The following is a 20,325-nucleotide window of genomic DNA, read 5'->3' as shown; positions in this document are numbered from 1 at the left end:
TGGGTAAACAAGAACATGAAATCTTTTTCAAGGCCGGAATTTAAACATATGTTAATATGAACCTGAGTAAATGCACATCATGGAGTGATTTTCAAAAATTGTTTTCACAGTCAGTAGAGATTTGACACATTTAAAATTAAGCCTCTATTCTTAAATTCTTAACACTATAAAAATTTATTAGATTTAAAATAGATAACAATATATTGATATAAATATTTCAAAAAATCCTGCATAGTGTTGACACACATAAATCATTAAAAACAAATCACTTTAAAATTTTTGTTTATAGCTGTGTCCATACAATAATTATAATTTTGTGAAAATAGTTCAAATATATGATAAGGTTCAAAACATATTCCAGATGCTTCTTTGTGAAAAGTAGCTCGTTATAGGAAGCCCTTAGAAAAAAATTTCAAAAAAGAAGCTCTTGAGTAGTTAATTTGTTTCGAAAAAATTTTTAGCCTATTAACTGAAGTCTTAAATAGTTTTTAAAATATATTATTTTAATTAAGAGCAACATTTAACAAGGCGTATTTGTCCAGGTGTTAGGTCAGATACATCTAAACGAGACCATCTGTGACTGTGGACGATGGTCCTAATGTTCTGTGTGAAAGATGTGAGAGAATGTACATGATAGAACAGAACAGACTAGAAGTAGAAATGGTTCCATATTTTAATTTTGGAGGAGATATTGAAATTATTCAAGACAAGTTTTTGTGATCACAAGGGAAACTAACAGATCATTATAATTTTTTATTACAGAGTATTTTTGCAATTAGATAGCTATTTATTGTTCAATAATTAAAGACCCTCTTAGAAGATAATTATTTTTAATATGTACAATTCTTTTTACACTGAAAATATTTAAAATACAATGGCTTTATTATAGATAAAGATAATTTGGGTAGATGATACTTTTCTAAGTTCAAGATTTTTGGAAGTTTTATTTATTTAAGTTCTTGAGAAAAGATTTCAATTTCATCATTCATCATTTATTTTTCAATAAAGCATGTGTCTTTTTAATATTGATGCTGAGAAAAATTGTTGAAGAAAAGAAAAATAATGAATATGACTGATTTATCCAAATATCCATCACTTGTGTGGGCGGGTTTTTTTTTAATTAACATAAAACCACTTAATTCTGACAACTGAATCATTGGTTCATTAGGTTGGTCGAATCATTAAGTTGGTGGTATTCTCTCATATTTTTCATTGGTGACATTATGGTTATAACAATTACACTAGATAATTTTTGAAATAAGAAATGAATAGGACTTCCCTGGTGGCACAGTGGTTAAGAATCTGCTTGGCCAGTGCAGGGGACACGGGTTCGAGCCCTGGTCTGGGAAGATCCCACATGCTGTGGAGCAACTAAGCCCGTGTGCCACAATGACTAAGCCTGTGTGCCACAACTACCGAAGCCCATGTGCCTAGAGCCCATGCTCTGCAACAAGAGAAGCCACTGCAATGAGAAGTCCATGTACCATCACAAGGAGTAGCCCCCGCTCTCCTCAACTAGAGAAAAGCCTGCGTGCAGCAGCGAAGACCCAATGCAGCCAAAAATAAATTAATTAATTAATTTTAAAAAGTGAATAAAGATGTTTAAGTTTTACTTTATATTGACCTAAGAGTGTTGATATTGTAAGAAAGTCAATCCTCATTTCAAAACAGTTTCTGTTTCTCTTCTTCTAATTCACATTGTCATACCAATCTAAAAAGGCGTAACCATTTATTCCTGGGATAAAGATGAATGCTTTTATATTTAATTCCTGAATTGGAATTAAATTAGAAATAAATTTGTCCATATTACTACTCATCTTTCTAAGTATTTTTTTTCATCGCCAGCAACTGAAAATTTTAGTGGTCATTTTGACCTTGAAAATCTCCTGCTGCGTCTGCCCATGAAAAACTGATGAAAAGTGCTTTGAATAGTATGTCTTCACTACATATAATAGAAGCTATAGAAAGAATGATTTGATTTTGTATAAACAGTAGCTTTCAACACGCCTGCCATCTGCATGTAATCTACCACTAAGATATAATATTATTTCTATGGCCCTTCAAATCTGCTGAGTTCTTTGTGATATGTAGTCCCTTGATTTAAAGCTGCATCTCTCCATGGTGTTCTTAAGGGGGACCTTGTAATTACTGGATATTACAATTATTTGTCATACTATAAGTTGGACTAATGGCATCTTTTCAAACTATGCTTAGTTGCGTCTGTTTTGTTTTTTGTCTCTGTTTAGGCTATCTACCTAAGTCGTAGTTAGGATTATTAAATCTTTAAATCCAATGATAATGTTCTACATTTATTCACTCAGTATTAATTGAGGACCCAAAATCTGTCAGGCATCCATGTTGACTATTTTATTTAAAAGAATATTATAGCTTACCAGTAAGTGGGGAGAGTTGAAATTATAAAAATGCATTGATACCCATTAGTGTTAAGAACTTATTGTAGGAGTCATATACCAAATTTTGCTTATTCCTGCTCAGCTTCCTAGGCTTTATTTTTTATTTCATTTTATTTATTTTATTTATTTATTTTTTGTGGTATGTGGGCCTCTCACTGTTGTGGCCTCTCCCACTGTGGAGCACAGGCTCTGGACGCGCAGGCCCAGCGGCCATGGCTCACGGGTCCAGCTGCTCCGTGGCATGTGGGATCCTCCTGGACCGGGGCACAAAGTCGTGTCCCCTGCATCGGCAGGTGGACTCTCAACCTCTGCGCCACCAGGGAAGTCCCCTAGGCTTTATTTTTAAGTCATCCAACTTGGCTTGTTTCGGCCTTATTCTGTGGCTTCCAGTAGAAATACACTTTTAGTAGAAATACCTTTATACTTTCTATACCCTCTTCAAGCACCATGGCTTAATCTCCCACTTACAAATCAAAGACATCCAAATCTTCCTCACTGGGCATCTGCTTTCCTTCCAAATTTCAATGCCATATTTCCAATGCTTGTTGTCAATCTCATTTGAGTGCTTCTGAAATATCTTATATTCAACAAGTCCAGAATCAAATGGATTTTTATTCATAATGAAACCTGATCTTCCTCATAAAGGTGATTAAAAGCTGGTATTGTGAGTTCAGAATTCCAAGATCTAAATCCCAGGACAAGTTTAATCAACTTTAATAATACTAATGTGGATATATCTCAGAGGTTCTAAAGATTCATTGTGATAGTGCATATAAAAGCTGAACATAATGAGTGACACATTGAAAGCAGATGATACATGTTAGATATCATTGTCATCATCATCATCACCATCTTCATTGCATCATTAATAATATCACCGTATCCCCAGCTGTTAACTAGATACTGAAGTTATCTCTCACATTTTACTCTTTTCATCTCCATTTGTATCCAAATGATTACCACATTCTAAGAAGTTTATTTCTAAAATGTTAGACATATTTCCTATTCTTCATCTTCTCTATCTTTTATTCCAGTCAAAGGATAAGATTATGTGCATATATGCTATATCTGTCTATCACTCTCTTCTGTTATAAGCTGGTCAAGGACAAAGGCTATAGTTTATCATTTTTGAATGCCACGCTGAAGTTTACCACACGTGAATGTAAGAATTGGTCTGGGTTTGCAACTCTCGACTCGAAAACTGACAGAGTTAGTCCTACTTTCTTAAATGCTGAGGACACAGTGACGAGCAAAAGAGGCATAAGCCTGATCATTTGGTGCTTACATTAAGAAAAGAAATGTTGGGTCTTTTACTTAATAACAATGGGAAACAGTTGAAGTCCTCTAAGCAGGGGGGTGACAATGCAAGATTTGTACTTAAGGGCTTCCCTGGTGGCGCAGTGGTTGAGAGTCCGCCTGCCGATGCAGGGGACGCGGGTTTGTGCCCCGGTCCAGGAAGATCCCACGTGCCGCGGAGCGGCTGGGCCCGTGAGCCATGGCCGCTGAGCCTGTGCGTCCGGAGCCTGTGCTCCGCAACGGGAGAGGCCACAACAGTGAGAGGCCCGCGTACCGAAAAAAAAAAAAAAAAAAGATTTGTACTTAAAAGTAATGATGGTCCTTGAATATGATTACAACAGCAGAGATAGAGAAACAAAGTAGAGATAAATCACATTAATGAAATCAACAGGAATTGGACATCTGTGGCACACAGTTAAAGACGAGGAGATAAATATGATTCCTAGGTTTGTGGATTATACAACTATCTGGTGATGTCATTCTTTGAGGCTAACCAGGTTTGGGGAGAAGATAATTTAACACTTAGATCCATGCATATGAGGAATATCAAAAGAATTCCATGAGCCTGCTATCCTACCTATAAGAGTTTTATGCTTTTTAGAAAATTAAATAGCAATTTTGGCTCAAGTGAGAAGATTTTTCAATTTCAACATAAATAATTTGAAATTGAAAATATTATATGAAACACTGAAAGTTAAAACTGATTTCAACTGACCATGAGCAACACTTACACATGAACATAAAATTGCTAATATTGTATACCATGGCTTTGAGTACTCTAGTAACAGTATAGAAAGTATATTAACTTGAAATTTTATTTGATGTAATTGTAACTCTATAGGGAAATTACAATATCTTTAGAGTGGAGAATTTCTAGTTCATTTGTTTGCCTAATGGAAAACTAATTTGATGAGTTAAAATGGGAAGAGGTAGAAATTCATTGACATTGGCTATGAGAAAGGTTAAAAGATGCAGTTAAATTAACATGGATACACTATACCAAACTGCTTTATTCTGAAGAATTTTATGTATTTATTTTAGATTGGAAAGCTTAAATATGTTCCTAGTATTGTTATTTCTACACTGTCCGTAATAGCATTATACTTTAGCTGTAGAAATTAATCTATCTGTTGCAATATCTTAATTTCCACTGAATAGAAACATTTGACTCTTGCCTAGAGTCGTCCAAATCAACAAGACACCCAAATATTTAGTCAATACAATTAATGTAGCTACTATTTCTTTCCTACACTGAGTTCTATGTGACTATTTACCAGTCTGAGTCTGCATTTGTTTTGTTTTGTTTTGTTTTGTTTGTGGGATCTATTTTACCTCGTTAACACTTAAAACATAGTGCTAATGAGTCCAAAGAAAACAACAGCATCAAAAAGCAAAGTGTTTCTGATATAATTATCTTTGTCTTCTCCACATTAAGTATTTAACCTTTTATCTTTATAGTAATAGCCTTCTTTCTTTTATTTTAAGTTGCATCGAAACTTTCTGGAATTTGGTATGAAATAAGGGAAGATATATAAAGTACTGTATTCTTTATATAATAATTTATTCTAATAACTTTCATGAGTTCAGAATCAAGGTTATTTAAATGGAAACTGTTGTCTATTTTTAGTTTCCTAATGCTGTTCCAGTTTTCCTTGATTCCTCAAAGATTCTCAGTGTAATTGTTTTTTAATAATATCTGCCTGTTCTTCAAGTATCCATTTATGTATCCCATCTGACATTAATGACTTGAACTTCAGCTCTGATTTTACAATTTGCTTCTTATTCTTGCAAATTAGTCATTAGCCATGGTAAATAATACTCAAGCAAAATTTTAAAAATAAACCGTTCTGATTTCCAGTATTTTGTGTGCTACTTTGTGCAACAGCTTAACTTATGCTACTTTCAACAACACTGTGGAGTATGTAAAGGCAATAGAAGTATCTCAACTTGATGAAATTTAGCTAATATCATAGTTCTGCTGAGTCCAAGGACACTGATAGCACCAGTATTATATTATCACCATTACATATAAAATAAAATGTTTCAAAACAATTCTGCATTCAAAAGAAAACAACACAGGTAAAATAGAAACCTCCTTGTATGGCAAGAGTTTTAAATTTCTAGTTAACAAATATGTAACACTCAGAGTTAGGTTTAGTTAATGACAGATAACTAAAGAAAATGCTTATTTCTGGGAAAGTAACATGTTTTCCTAAATGACTCATATTTATTGGCAGTGGGATAGTTAGAATTCATGACAATATTATTCTTTCTCTCTAAGAAAAAATAGCACTTCCAAATCAAACAGGATATGTGTGCAAATGTAAATTTTAGACTCTGGAAATGGCCTGCTCTGTGGACATTATTGTGCAATACCAATTAGGAGGTGCTTGTGCTGTTTTCTTGGCTAAACCACTGTACTTAAAGTGGAACATTTTAAATTGTTCCCCAATTAATAGTACCCTTTACAGATTGCTTCTTCCTCATTTTAAAATAAAGCAATTGGATAAAGTTGAACCAAAACACCGGAAGATTTCAGTGTTTCTACTTGCTAAAGTAGATCACTGAGCTCAGATCGTTATCCAGAAAAAGATTTAAAAGATTACAGTATAGTAATTCATGAAAGGACTGTTTCTCCTATTTATGCAAAATACTAGTGTTACTGCTGACGTTTCATATCTCATTTTTTGTTAGGGTGAGTTTTATCCTCTAAAAGACAATAACTTGTTTATTCTCTCACCTACCGCTGAAGTAACAGCTGAACATCTGTAGCATCTGAGACTAGTATTTACTTTTCCTTAGCAGTCTTGATTCCATTATTAAGAGGGCATTGACATCCTTCTAAGTGGTCTCCAATGGTATGGAGTAAATGCCCGCTGTTGCCTTCATTTTCATTGTAAACGAATCTTGACAATGTCAGGTTCCCGTCACAGTCTATCAGTGTCACTCACTAAGCTGTGGTGTGACCGTTAGTCCCTTTGAGATTTGCCTCCTTTATCAGGGTCAGCCTGTGGGAAAATCTGAACAAATAGTTACATATCAACTAGGTATAAAAGATAATAACATTTAAATATACTTTTACTATTTTAATGCATGGTGGTTTAAAAGGCATTTCTTTGCTACAGATCACTTTAACTCTGTGTTTGATTACTTTACATGCACTCTGTCCAAAATTCATTAAAAATTATACAGTGGCCTTCTCTTTTGGAACCTATTACTTATTTGCTATGTTTAGGATTCAGTAATAAATGTAATTATTTGGGCTAGGATTTTAATCAGTACCACTGATATACATACCCATAGGTTTTTTTTTAATTAAAGAGAAACAGTAATAATATCCTTACCCAAAGCAGTTTTCATTTCTTTTCCTACATAAAAATTGTGTTCCAAAAAAATGATCTTCTTTCTTTTATTAATGATTATATCCACATTTAATCATTCTTTATTTTTTTATTCATGTAATCTTTTTTCTTTGAACTTCTGTCTCAATTGATAAAGTTTCAGTTGATTTGTGAAATAACATTTCGAATGTTGAACATTCATATTTCTTTTCCTTTCTTTCAGTTTTTTACAAGACTCAGTTACTAAAATTCTACTTATAGTATAGTCATATTTGTTGTTGATTCTACTGAATATGCTATGTAACAAGATATTAAATAGAAATTTTCCTGTGGTTCCACACAAGAACAAAAGGGACCAAGTACTCCTCAATTTAAAAAAAGTAAATACCAATCAGTACTTATTAATAGCAGTTGAACAGGAGTTGCAATCTTAACTATCACTCCAGACTCCACAGATATCCTCTTCCTCCATTTATAAGAGGGGAAGACCAACACAGGAGAGGAGATTCGGAGAAAACATTGTAGTGAAAAGACAGCACTTAATGCAGGGAGCTGTGGCTTAGTGATTCCTTTTTGAGAGTCCTTCCTCACCACCAAGTGCAGGGAGAGGAGTTTCAAGAGAATTACTCAAGGATTACAGATGCCTCCACCTCATTTCATAGCTGGATGTCTGCTTTGGTGTGAACTGCTGATCTGCTTTCTGTACATGTTTGAGCAAGGAGAGAAAGAATTGAGGAGAGGTGACAGAATAGAGAGAGTGGACATCATCAGAACAAAAGGACCCACACCAGGAGAAGGGCCTTAGTTTCAAGAGACCACGGCAGTTTGGGGAGCTTAGAAGAGCAGGAAGCTCCAGGAGATTTCCATTGTCAGGGACTTGTGCAGTTAGGAGGTTCCCCTGGAAGACCCCCTTAAATGATCAGACATTACTTGGCAGGGAATACTTGGCATTTAGGCACCCGCCACATGGGAGATGTCAATGGCCAATAGGTATAGCCATAGAAGCAACAGTGCGGGGAGGACTTGAGCAGGAACTGGTTGGATGGGAGACCTTCACCCTCCTACCCAAGAGAATAGATGGATGAAAAGCTGTCCAAGCCCCTCTGTCTTCCAGCTCCCTAGGCCCTAGGGCTGGCAAGTGCTGATGGGGATGAGGACGCAGAGAGAGGTGTTAACTAGAATGGATTTTCTTATACTCAAAATCTGCTCAAGGTTATTAAGGGGCAGAAGAGGGAGCCTTAACAGAGAATATTTGAAGGCAGTAACTAGAGGAAAAATTAAACTAGTTTATATTTGTTATCCATCAGTTCTAACTGTTTGACAATCTGGTTACCTTTAAGGTAGGGATGGCTTCAAAATTTAAGGGTTTCTCCCCAAAGTAGTCTATTTCTCTGTTTATAACCTGATCCATCATAAAATATGTATCACAAAATACCATAAAAATATAAAATGGAAGGATACAAAATATAGTCTGAGCTCAGAAAAATACTAAGATAGTCCACCAAGCTATTTACTTTTTCAGAACCTACGACTGTGTTTTAAAGTTAGGGGTGCAGAGGGTATAAACAGGGAATGTCCCATACCTATTTCTTATGAATCAGAATTTCAGTTACACTGAACCTTAAAATCACCTTGCTTGGCCCTGAGAAATACACTTTTTTTTTTTTGTGGTACACGGGCCTCTCACTGTTGTGGCCTCTCCCGTTGTGGAGCACAGGCTCTGGATGCGCAGGCTCAGCGGCCATGGCTCACGGGCCCAGCCGCTCTGTGGCATGTGGGATCTTTCTGGACTGAGGCACGAACCCGTGTCCCCTTCATCGGCAGGCGGACTCTCAACCACTGCGCCACCAGGGAAGCCCGAGAAATACACATCTTTTACAGGAAAGGAAACCTAAACACACACAATCACTTTTTGTCTATAAGTTCCATATATATGCATATGTAATTATAGATATATTCTTACTATCGGTATAATTAGGCAGAGTAAAACTGTTTCAGATTATATAAATGCATAATTAATAGCTTTTAGCTAGAGACAAAACCGGTAATCAGGTGTTAATTTCAATTTTTCCTCTTGTGTTCCTGTGCCCACTTACATCTGGTTGCTGTAAGGTGGTACATTTGTTAATTCTCACTCCACCAAAATCACATCGTTGAATGAGGAGCTGGCCTTCCTGATGCTTGTGGTTACACTACTTAACTTCATCATATAACAGCTGCCTGTGTGTTTTGCCGTCAGTCAGAGCGCAGATTTATTTCCACCTGTGTAAGCAGGTGTCTAGCCTGAGATTGTTCCTATGCTTCTCCACAATATGTGTTTAGGACTAGGTGTGGGAGATCCTCTCTCCCTTTAATCCTTCCCTCCAACACATTGAAATACGGATATAGAGTCTAGATAATCAAACAGCTGGATGCGCTGAATCTTTTCATGAGCTCATGACCAATTTCCTTGGTTCAAAACCATTGTATATATTTATCAATGTCTGAGTTTTTGCATACATGTCTCTACCCCCTATTATAGAATATGTTCTTTGAGGATACTAGGGCTAGGTCAAGTTTGTCTTTTTATTCCATTGTAAAGTCAAAGAAATGGTAGGATTCTACAAGACTGGAAGAGGAGAAAAGAATCAATTCTCTTTCTCTGTAACTCTCCTTACCAACTGTTAGAACTTTTCTTATATGCGAAATATGCTGTCTCCTGTAAGTTTTCATGCAGTCATAATAATAAGCTTTAATCTTAAAGGTGTATATGTGTATGCATGTTTGTGTGTAGGCACACACATAGATACTGGCTTATATCAAATATATTGGCTTAAACAAAAGCACTTGAAATTATACATTTAATAACTATGGGCATGTCTTGTTCTGAAGTGGCCTATTTTCAATTCTTATTTATTCATGCTAATAGAGGAGAAGGATGTTATAAATTAAGCAAAAATCACTTACAGCTGACTTGGTTATATATTGTATATTTTTCATTAGACTTAGTTTCTTAATTGTTTGCTCTATTTATTACCCAAATGAGCTAACATCATGAGAATTTAACAAATGATGATTGGTGGAGATGGCTAGGAGCATTTTATGTAGTGAGAAAATCCAATCTAGTGTTATAAACTTGCTATGGAAAAATCATATATGGATGATTGATATTTACCCTTACACAAGGGACTGATACCCTGTGATCCAAAAGAGATGTGGAAATAGGTAGTATTTTGTATATAATCTCTTACCAGAATGATTTAATCAGAGTTTTAACTTTATATTTTACACTTTGATAATGTGAAAAAATAGAATTATAAGTGCTTCTCTATTGACACAAGAGTGAAATTGAAGTATATTGGGAAAATGGCTTTTCCCATTTATTAACTGGTAATCTAGATGTAAATAAAAGAAATTGGCTCAATTGGACAGAGAAACAAAAATAGATAATAGGTGTAAGCAGAACTCAAACTCAATCCAAAATAATGAATGTGAATATGTTTCCCTCCTCCATATATTAGTTAATATTAGTTAACCTCAAAAATGCAATCTACTATGAAAATGTAATCCTTGGATATTTTAAATGAAATATAAAGAGAAAATTATCTATTATTTATAAATTTCCAATGCAGTTCCCATATTCAATAACATTTATTCCAAAGTGTTATTTCTATATCCAAATAATTGGTGATTATGCTTTAACTCTTGTTTTAAATGATAACATAAAAAGTAAATATGGGGCTTCCCTGGTGGCGCAGTGGTTGAGAGTCTGCCTGCCGATGCAGGGGACATGGGTTTGTGCCCCGGTCCGGGAAGATCCCACATGCCGCGGAGCGGCTGGGCCCGTGAGCCATGGCTGCGTCCGGAGCCTGTGCTCCACAACGGGAGAGGCCACAATAGTGAGAGGCCCACGTACCGCAAAAAAAAAAAAAGTAAATATTTAAAGAAGAATTTTGCATATACCTTGATAAAGACAATGTAAAGTGAAAATGTTTAAAACCTTTTGTCACTGAATGCTTTCTTGACATAATATGTTAAAAAATTTATATACTTACAGCTTTTGCATGTTTGACTAGGACCTTGGTATAAAGTGTCAAAAAAGTCACGAGTAGAGAAATAAGCTGTATAAATTTGTGAATATAGAAGTGAACTTTTATATCATAGTGTAGGAGCAAGCTGGAGAGATTGCTTTTATGTGAGTCATTTCTGTATGAAGCTATAAACATTTTTTTAACCAAAAGCTGTCCTGGTTTCTTGTAAAATAATAAAGATATCCATTTTAATTGATCCTCTTCATTGTTTAATAAAATTGCTTTGTCTGATTGCTGAAGAATTTTAATTGAGTTTTCATTACCCACTTCTGAACAACTTACTCTAAGATCCAGACAGTATTGAGCTAATGAGTTTGAATTTATATTGAACCTTAACTGTCCTTCTGAAGTAAATGGAAAAAAAAATCATGGCAGCAACTAAGTATTCTTCATGAAAAACTATGTCTTAGAGATTTTACAATGAGGCTCTTAATAGAGCTAAAGCATTTAAATTGGAGTTTTACCTACTTTGCTGTTTCTAAGCATATTATATGAAAATATTGTTTCTTTTCCTTTTTTAAGAAATGAAAACTCATAAGCTGACAGGGATATTAGAGAAACTTTCTTTCAAGTGGGTACTTTGTATATTCAACAGATTCAATTAAACAATAAATTAATGGTAAAATAATTTAATCTGAGAACATGCCTAAATTGAAATGATATATAAAAACCTTCCAAGGAGTACCCTATTAAGGTGTTTCAAGATCTATTTAATCTGAGATGTGGCCATGATATTGAAATACACGCCGTTAAAGGTACTGTTCTGACTTTGGCACCTGTATTGCCACAGTCATAAACTTAAGTTTCTCTGCAGCTGAAAACAAGAGATATATTTATTGATTCACACACATTTAATTTATTGCTTTGATATTATTTTCTTTTGTAAATGATCTTTGTGCTCCCTGGACCATGTCTAACCAAGTTGGGCATTTAATGATTCTATGTTTAGGATTTTCTGTGGAATTAAATTAGGAACTTTAACTCTGAAAGGTGACTGGGATTCTATTATACAAGGATAACTTTGGGTTCTATAACTATCAGTGTGCTTCAGTTCCAAGAAGTAATTAATTCTAGAGGTATATAATAGAATCCATTTTATATTAAGTTGGGTAGTCAAACAGGAATAGACTCCACAAATAGCCTACCTATTGTAAAAATGTTATTTTTCAGAAAATTTGAGACTGTATTTAAGAAATAGAAAAACAAAAAGAAATTTACTTACTTGAGCTTATTTCCCAAGAAATCACTTAGCCAATCTCCAAATGTGATATATTTTTTTCACATCTTTATTGGAGTATGATTGCTTTACAATGGTGTGTTAGTTTCTGCTTTATAACAAAGTGAATCAGCTATACATATACATATGTCCCCATATCTCCTCCCTCTTGCATCTCCTTCCCACCCTCCCTATCTCACCCCTCTAGGTGGTCACAAAGTGCCAAGCTGATCTCCCTGGGGTATGTGGCTGTTTCCCACTAGCTATCTATTTTACATTTGGTAGTGTATATATGTCCATGCCACTGTCTCACTTCGTCCCAGCTTCCCCTTCCCCCTCCCCGTGTCCTCAAGTCCATTCTTTACGTCTGATATGCTTTTTAAAACCTCATTTCCAATTATTCATTAGAAGAGTTGGAATAATATTGTATCCAAATAATTGATATTCATTCCCCACAGGCAGCAGTGAAGGTTCTTGGGAAAAGGAAACACTGTATTCTTCCCCACCCCGGGGATCTCATGCTTCTGTTACCTGCCCCCGCATACCTAGAGCACTTAGTCTTCCAATCAGTCATCCTCTCCACCATCTTCAGCAGAGCCACCTTCTGCCAAATGGTACGATGGCATTTTTTAGCACTAAAAATGATAGTTGCAAAGAATAAAAAAATCTAATGATCGGATAGTAAAATATAGGACATAGGAGATAGGTACACTACATTTAGACAGCTAAACATGATAAAGAAAACCATAGTATTTTAAACAAGAATTAGACTATCAGAAGAATAATGTAGCAAAGAACTAACTGTATTAAACACAAATGAAGAGTGGTGAGTGATAAAACATGGCACCAAACTGGTTAGCTTTAAGCCTAATTTCCTTGAGTGATAAGTGGGCACTGTTGCATGCAAAGAGGACAAATATTTTTCCTTTGACTCTCATTATTAGAACATTTTAAAATGTTTCAACTTTCAATGATTTATGTCCTTTGCCATTTTAATTAATGAGATATACCATGTTTCATTGTTTTACTTGAATAGAGAAATGATGATATATGTGTATTTTGTACAGGACTGGAACTGCCTTTTATGATGATGCCCCACCCTCTAATTCCTGTCAGCCTACCTCCAGCATCTGTCACCATGGCAATGAGTCAGATGAACCATCTCAGCACCATTGCCAATATGGCGGCAGCAGCACAAGTTCAGAGCCCCCCATCCAGAGTTGAGACATCTGTTATTAAGGTAATTGTTTAATTACATGATTGATTTGCCTTAAGCCAAAATCATCTTAAGCCACCATCACTCAATCCATTTTTCTTACTCCACAAGTAGTTCTAACTCTAAAAATCTAAGTATATTATGAGAAAAAAATGTCACTTATAGTAATTAGAACCAGGGGTACAGTATTTAGGCAGGCTAGGCTAACTTGAAGTTCTCTATTATATCTACTAAGGGAGAGATGAACATAGCATATTCAATGATATACTTCAAAGTGTATGTGCTTATATGTATGGTTGTGTTTGTGTTCGTGGGTATGTGTGTATGTGTGTGTGGTGTTATGAGCCATAAGGTGTGGAAAATAGTATCTGATTTATTTTCAGAAGACCAGAAGGGTTAAATTATGGTTCTGCCACTTAACTAGCTGTGTCACCTTGGCATATAGCTAAATCTTTCTGATTATTTCTACACCTAAAAAAGTGTGTAATACAGTGTGAGTGTAAAAACTAAATGAAATAATAAAATTGAAATTTTTTGTAAATTCAAAAATACACAGTAAGTGGAAGATAACATTATTGTTTTACAGGTATCACATATGTGTATATATACACACTTCTCTGGCTCTCTCTGTATATGTGTGTGTGTGGGGGGTATGTGTATACTTTTAAATATGTGTATGTGTATACTTTTTCATTCATATTATTTTATAATGTATATTTAAATCAAAGTACTTTATTCATTTATTTATTATTGGAGTATAATTGCTTCACAATGCAGTGCTAGTTTCCACTGCACAACAAAGTGAACCAGCTACATGTACACATATATGCCCTCCCTCTTGGACCTCCCTCTCACCCGCCCCACCCCACCCATCTAGGTCATCACAGAGAACCAAGCTGGGCTCCTTGTGTTATACAGCAGGTTCCCACTAGCCATCCATTTTACATATGGTAGTGTATATATGTCAATCCCAGTTTCCCAATTCATCCCACCCTCTCCTTCCCCCTCTGTGTCCACCCATCCATCCTCTACATCCGCATCTCTATTCCTGCCCTGCAAATAGGTTCATCCATACCATTAGCATTGTCAGAATAGATTATTAATTTTTAAACTAAGTAAAAGATACCTCATGCTGCATTATCCATATTTGACATAATTATTACCTTGTTTTTCTGAATATAATACATGTGAGTTTAGGGGAGTCTCTGGAGCATGTGTTACATAAAAGACCTTGTTACAATTCTTATTCATTGCTGGTGGTAATGCAAAATGATATGGACATTTTAGTAGACAGTTTGGTGGTTTCTAATGAAACTAAACATACTCTTACCCTACAACCGTATGATTTTTATCAAAAGGAGTTGAAAATTTAGGTCTTTACAAAAATTTGCCCATGGGTATTTATAGCAGCTGTTTTCATAATTTCCAAAACTTGGAAGCAGCCAAGATGCCTTTCAGGAGGTGACTGGATAATAAAATTGTGTACCTCTGTGTGCGATGACTTTGTTGTTTGCCATTTGTGACAATGTGGATGGGCCTGGAGGGTATTATACTTAGTGAAATAAGTCAGACAGAAAAAGACAAATATTGTATGTTTTCACTTATATGTGAAATCTAAAAAATAAAACAAATGAACAAATAGAACAGAAACAGATTCACAGATACAGAGAACAAGCTAATGGTTACCAGAAGGGAGAGGGTTGGGAGGGAGGGGCAAAATAGGTGAAAGGGATTAGAGGTACTGAACTACTAGGTATAAAATAAGTAGGTTACAAGAATGTAATGTACAGCACAGAAAATATAGTCAATATTTTGTCATAACTTGTATGGAGAGTAATCTATAAAAATATCGAATTACTATGTTGTACGCCTGAAACTAATATTGTAAGTCAGCTATACTTCCAAAAACTGAATTAGCATTTGTTAAGTGAGTGAGCCATGGTTCAACAACAGACCACAAGAAAAAATGAAACAGAGAAGTTTATTACTAACAGGTCATGGAGGAAGTACTTGGCATGCCTCAAGGGACCAGACGGGGGGGTCAAGGCAGAGTGCAGACAGAGAGAACAAGGCAGGACCTGAGGCAAATGGCTTTATTAGGATCCATGGGTGGGGTATTTCAGGATTTCCAGGCTGGGGCTGTATTGGTCAATTCAAACCAAAAGAGTAGGGTTTTGGTAAGCCTCCCAGAGGTCTTTTCTAAGAAGACTGTTGATCACAAGGGCTTTTGGGCAAGTCATACCAGGGACTTACATTTACTCATGACTCTGGCTGCTGTCTAGAGCGTGCACTTGTATGAAGCAGGCTAGTGTCAGTTTAAGGTCCCTGTAGGACACGTGGTCAAACACAATGTATGCTGAAGCAGCAATACCACAGAGTAGCTTAGCTGAATTCTCACCACCATACAATGGAATATTATTCGGAGCTAAAAAGAAATGAGCTATCAAGCCATGAAAAGGTATGGAGGAAACTCAAATGCCTACTGCTAAGTTAAAGAAGCTAGTTTGAAAAGGCTACACACTGTACTGTTTCAAGTGTAGGACACTTTGGAAAAGCCAAAACTATGGAGATCCTAAAAAGATCACTGGTTGCTAGTGGGTGGGAACAGAGGATGAACAGATGGAGAACAGGGGGTTTTTAGGGCAATGAAAATACTCTGTGTGGTATTATTGTGATGCATTCAAGTCATTATACATTTTGTAAAGACCCTGTCATTAGTTATATAGAATTTGAATAATATGCAAATGGAAATTTTTCATATAATAATACTCTATAAACAAAGATGTGTACTTGCTCCTTAAATAATTTTCGGGAGTATCCCTACCAGAGGAAAATAACAAGAAATATCACAGGAGGCCAAGATCGACTACCAAAATATTCTTTCCTGAGAGAATGCCACTGAATGCTACATTGTCATCAGTGAGGGAACCGATTTGTTAATCAAGGTATCAATTCAGTTTATGATCATTTTTGATAATAGTTATTACTGAGAATTCAACATTCTCATTGTCTCACTCATTCGAAGCAGTGTTTAGTAAACTCACATGATACATATTAATTAAACTTAATTTAGGGGAAATTTTTATTTTCCCCAAAGAAAATGGTTGACTCTTAGGTCACGTTAAAGAGTATGGGGCCCAAGTGGGTAATTAAAATAGAGCCTACAAGTTTGTTTGCCTGAAAAGATTCTAAATATGAAGGCCAATTAAAAGTGAAATGTTAAATACCAAAGATTTACCCCCACTGGAAGAAATGATAAAACAAGAGAAAATAGGCTTTGAGGGATGGTCCATATGCAGGAATGTGCTATTTACCTTTTTGACAGTAATGACAAGAATTAAAATTAAAACACAACCCAAATGAGAATAGCAAAAAGAATTTGTAAGACAGAAGAAAAGCAAAACCATAGCTCTCAGAGTTACAAGCTTAAAAAAAAAAATTTGTTATCTATTTCTATGAACTAAAGGAACTCCAATGATTTTCTTATAAACCTGTTTAAGAAAATGTACCTACAAGTTCAAGCAGTAGAGCAGGGTCTGCAAGCTGCTGAACTTGGGTAAAACCTATGCTGCTGTCAGTTTTTGTATGGACCATGAATTAAGAATGATTTTACATTTTTAACTGGTTGGAAAAAAATCGAAAGAAGAAAAATCTTTCATGACACATGAAAATTATATGGAATTCAAATTTTAGTGTCCATAAATAAAGTTTTCTGGAAATTAGCCACACTCTAATTTACATAATGTCTATGGCTACTTTTAAATACAAAGGCATTGTTGAATAAAATATTTGCTAGCTGGCTCTTTACAGGAAAAAATTGCTAATCCTTGAGTTCTGATTAACTCAAACCCATGTGAATCTTAGGCTGTGGTTAATGGAAGCAGCACCGACTAAACTGTCAAACACCATAGAGCCACGGGATTTGGCTTTGAAAGGAAAAGAAATTAAAAACATTGAGGAAAAGAAAATTATATAGGTGAGGAGAGTACCACTATGACATTGTTATTTGCTTTAAATGCAAGCCTCCATGACAGAGTCTGCTAAAGTACCGAAATTAGATTTTCTCTGATTGACTGTCTTGGACTACTGTAAATATTTTAGTAAGATAACTTTGAGGAGGGAGGAAAAGGACATATACTGTTTACACAATAATAATTCTACCTTAAATCCCTAATAGCTAAATGTCTAAGATTATATTAAATCATTAGACGTCCTGTATTAGTCTATTATGTATCAGTGAAACCCATATACTTTTACTGTTTAATATTCATAGAACATGAAGAGTCATAGGCTTGGGATGTTAGGTGTTTTGTAATCCAGCTCCCTCCTTGGTGGAGAAAGCATTCCTGCATCTTCTCTACCCATTTTTATATATCTATTTTATAGAAGGCCTATTCTATTTTCAGCAAATTTAAGAGTGATGAAGGTATTAATTGATCAAATTAAAATTTTCCTCTCAATAGCTTCTAGTTTAATTTTAATTTCTTGGAAAAAATGTTTACTAATTCTTCTGTATTCTAACCATTTAAATATTTAAGTCCTCTGCTATAGTACCTGTGGAGTTTCTTTTTTCCAGACCAAAATTCTAATTTCTTCTGACAGTTTTTCATCAAGCCTCTTAATTGACCTTCCTTTTCTTAAATAAGCCCCCTCCTCACTACCCCTCTCCTGCATATTACTCTAGAAGTGAACCCACCAGTGAAGAGACCAGAACTAACATGAACCTCAGTTTGGACAATAGTTTATAAATTTAGTCATAGTTCGTAACTATTTTTGCTAGTTGAACGTGTGACTCGGTAAATCTCATGCATTTTTTTTTTTTTTTTTTTTTTTTTTTTTGCGGTACACGGGCCTCTCACTGTTGTGGCCTCTCCCGTTGCGGAGCACAGGCTCTGGACACGCAGGCCCAGTGGCCATGGCTCACGGGCCCAGCCGCTCCACGGCATGCGGGATCCTCCCGTACTGGGGCACGAACCCGTGTCCCCTTTATCGGCAGGCGGACTCTCAACCACTCCGCCACCAGGGAAGCCCTCTCATGCATTTTTGACATGAAATTCTACTAAGCCAATTCTTTATCCTTTACTTGTATTAGGAATTTGCATTTATCCATATTAATTTTTTTTATTTTCCAGTCTATTGATTTAGGCTCTTTAGATATTCTTGAGTGTTAATACTCCAAACTATCATATTAGCTATTTATACCATCTTTGTATCATTTCCAAATTGTAAAAGGATGTATTACTTGTACTACTTTAAATCACTGAGGAAAATAAACAGTATAAATCAAGAGATCAATTCCTCTTGTCATTAGATATTTCCTAATCGGCTGAAATGTTCCACTAATTGATTCTCTTTGGGAATCATTCATCAAGTAACCCCAAATCCCCCTGAATGAATCAATATTTTTCTCACTTTTATTTAATAAATTCACAATGATATCATAAGGATTTTTAAAAAATGGTTCTTTTGAAATAAAAAGAAAATTAAAAAGAAGAAAGGCAACATATTTTAGTGGTTTAAAAACATGGATTCTGGAGGAAGACTTCCTTGGTTTATATTCCAGCTCTGCCATCTCCTAGTCTTATGACCTTGTAAAAGTCACTTAATACCCCTGTCTTTGTTTCCTTTTCCGTACAATGGAGATTATATCATTACTACCTCATCAGGTTGTCATAATGAGTAAATTAGTATTTATAAAATCATTAGAAGTCTTTCTACAGTGACATTATCTTCATATTATCACTGGTTTATTTTCCCCCCAAGTATTCACAATCATCTTTTTAAAAATACGTTCTAGAATTTTATAGGGAATCTGTGTCAGGCTTTTGAAATATAGTTGCAATTATATAGTAAGACCTCTCTCTCTGTCTCTCTCACTCTCTTTTGCTTGTTAAATCCTTTTCACCTAACAAAAGTAGTGTATTTTGCTTTTGGTGGGTTTGCTAGTTCAGTAGTATACAAAGACTTTTAAATGCATTTTTTTTCCAGATTTCACTTTTCTTTAGTGATAATATGGAATTGTTTTTGAGAAATTTGGCAACACTCAAATTATTCTACATTACTGAATAATCTTTCCTCACATGCCATGTTACAGCATTTTTCTGAGAACAGGGAATATGACTTAAATTTGTTAATTTTCTCTTCCAATCTGCTGTTGTGTGTGTGTGTGTGTGTGAGAGAGAGAGAGAGAGAGAGAGAGAAATAGAGATTGTCTATGACATTCTCATTTAAAGAATTAAACATTGAAAAAAAATTTAAATACAATGTATACATTTTCCATTCTCTAATACTTTTTTTTCAGAACAGATCCCTAAAATACTATATCAGTAAATAGGACTTTACTTGCGTGAAGTTCAAAATGTTTAAAGATTATAAAAACTAGAACCAGAGTAACCGGATTCTTGAAGTAGATTAAAAAATCTTACAGCAATGTCATTTACCTCATGTTTGCTTTGGGGTACAGAATAGTTTATCTTGGGACAACCATAAATAACTCTAGATGTATGCATCACTTTTAAACTTTTTTTTTTTGCAAAAAAACTATTTCATCTAAATTTTACTTGGATTTAGAGAAACAGTTAAGTCTTCTCTCTTAGTGTTAAGTTGGGTATTGATATTAAATATGAAAAGAGAATGCCAACAAGAAAAAGGAAGTATTAAAACACAACTACCACTAAGGATGCCATACATCAGTGTATTGAAATATAAGACATATTTAGATCCATGAGTTTATAATAATACTAAATATCATATAATTATCCTTTGGAGAATT

The 20,325-nt window shown here is 35.1% G+C and overlaps 1 protein-coding gene across 5 annotated transcripts in view; it reads left to right on the top strand.

Moving 5' to 3' along the window:
• The window catches only part of DACH1 (dachshund family transcription factor 1), a gene marked incomplete at both ends in the record, with an annotated part of 415,686 nt that overhangs the window by 272,111 nt on the left and 123,250 nt on the right, over positions 1-20,325 (top strand). For 2 of the 5 annotated variants that reach the window (XM_082602110.1, XM_082602109.1), the window contains one exon: positions 13,405-13,577. The exons of 2 other annotated variants lie outside the window; for them this stretch is intronic. In XM_082602110.1, coding sequence (XP_082458236.1) covers positions 13,405-13,577 — 173 coding nt within the window. Of the gene's footprint in view, positions 1-12,795; positions 12,952-13,404; positions 13,578-20,325 lie in introns of all 5 variants that reach the window. One more of the 5 variants, XM_082602108.1, reaches the window with a different exon arrangement.

Source organism: Mesoplodon mirus, assembly GCF_964341445.2.
Source record: "Mesoplodon mirus genome assembly, chromosome: 17".
NCBI classification, from domain to species: Eukaryota; Metazoa; Chordata; class Mammalia; order Artiodactyla; family Ziphiidae; genus Mesoplodon; species Mesoplodon mirus.
The sequence above is the reverse complement of the archived record's forward strand: the minus strand, read 5'-3'. Positions and strand labels throughout refer to the sequence as shown.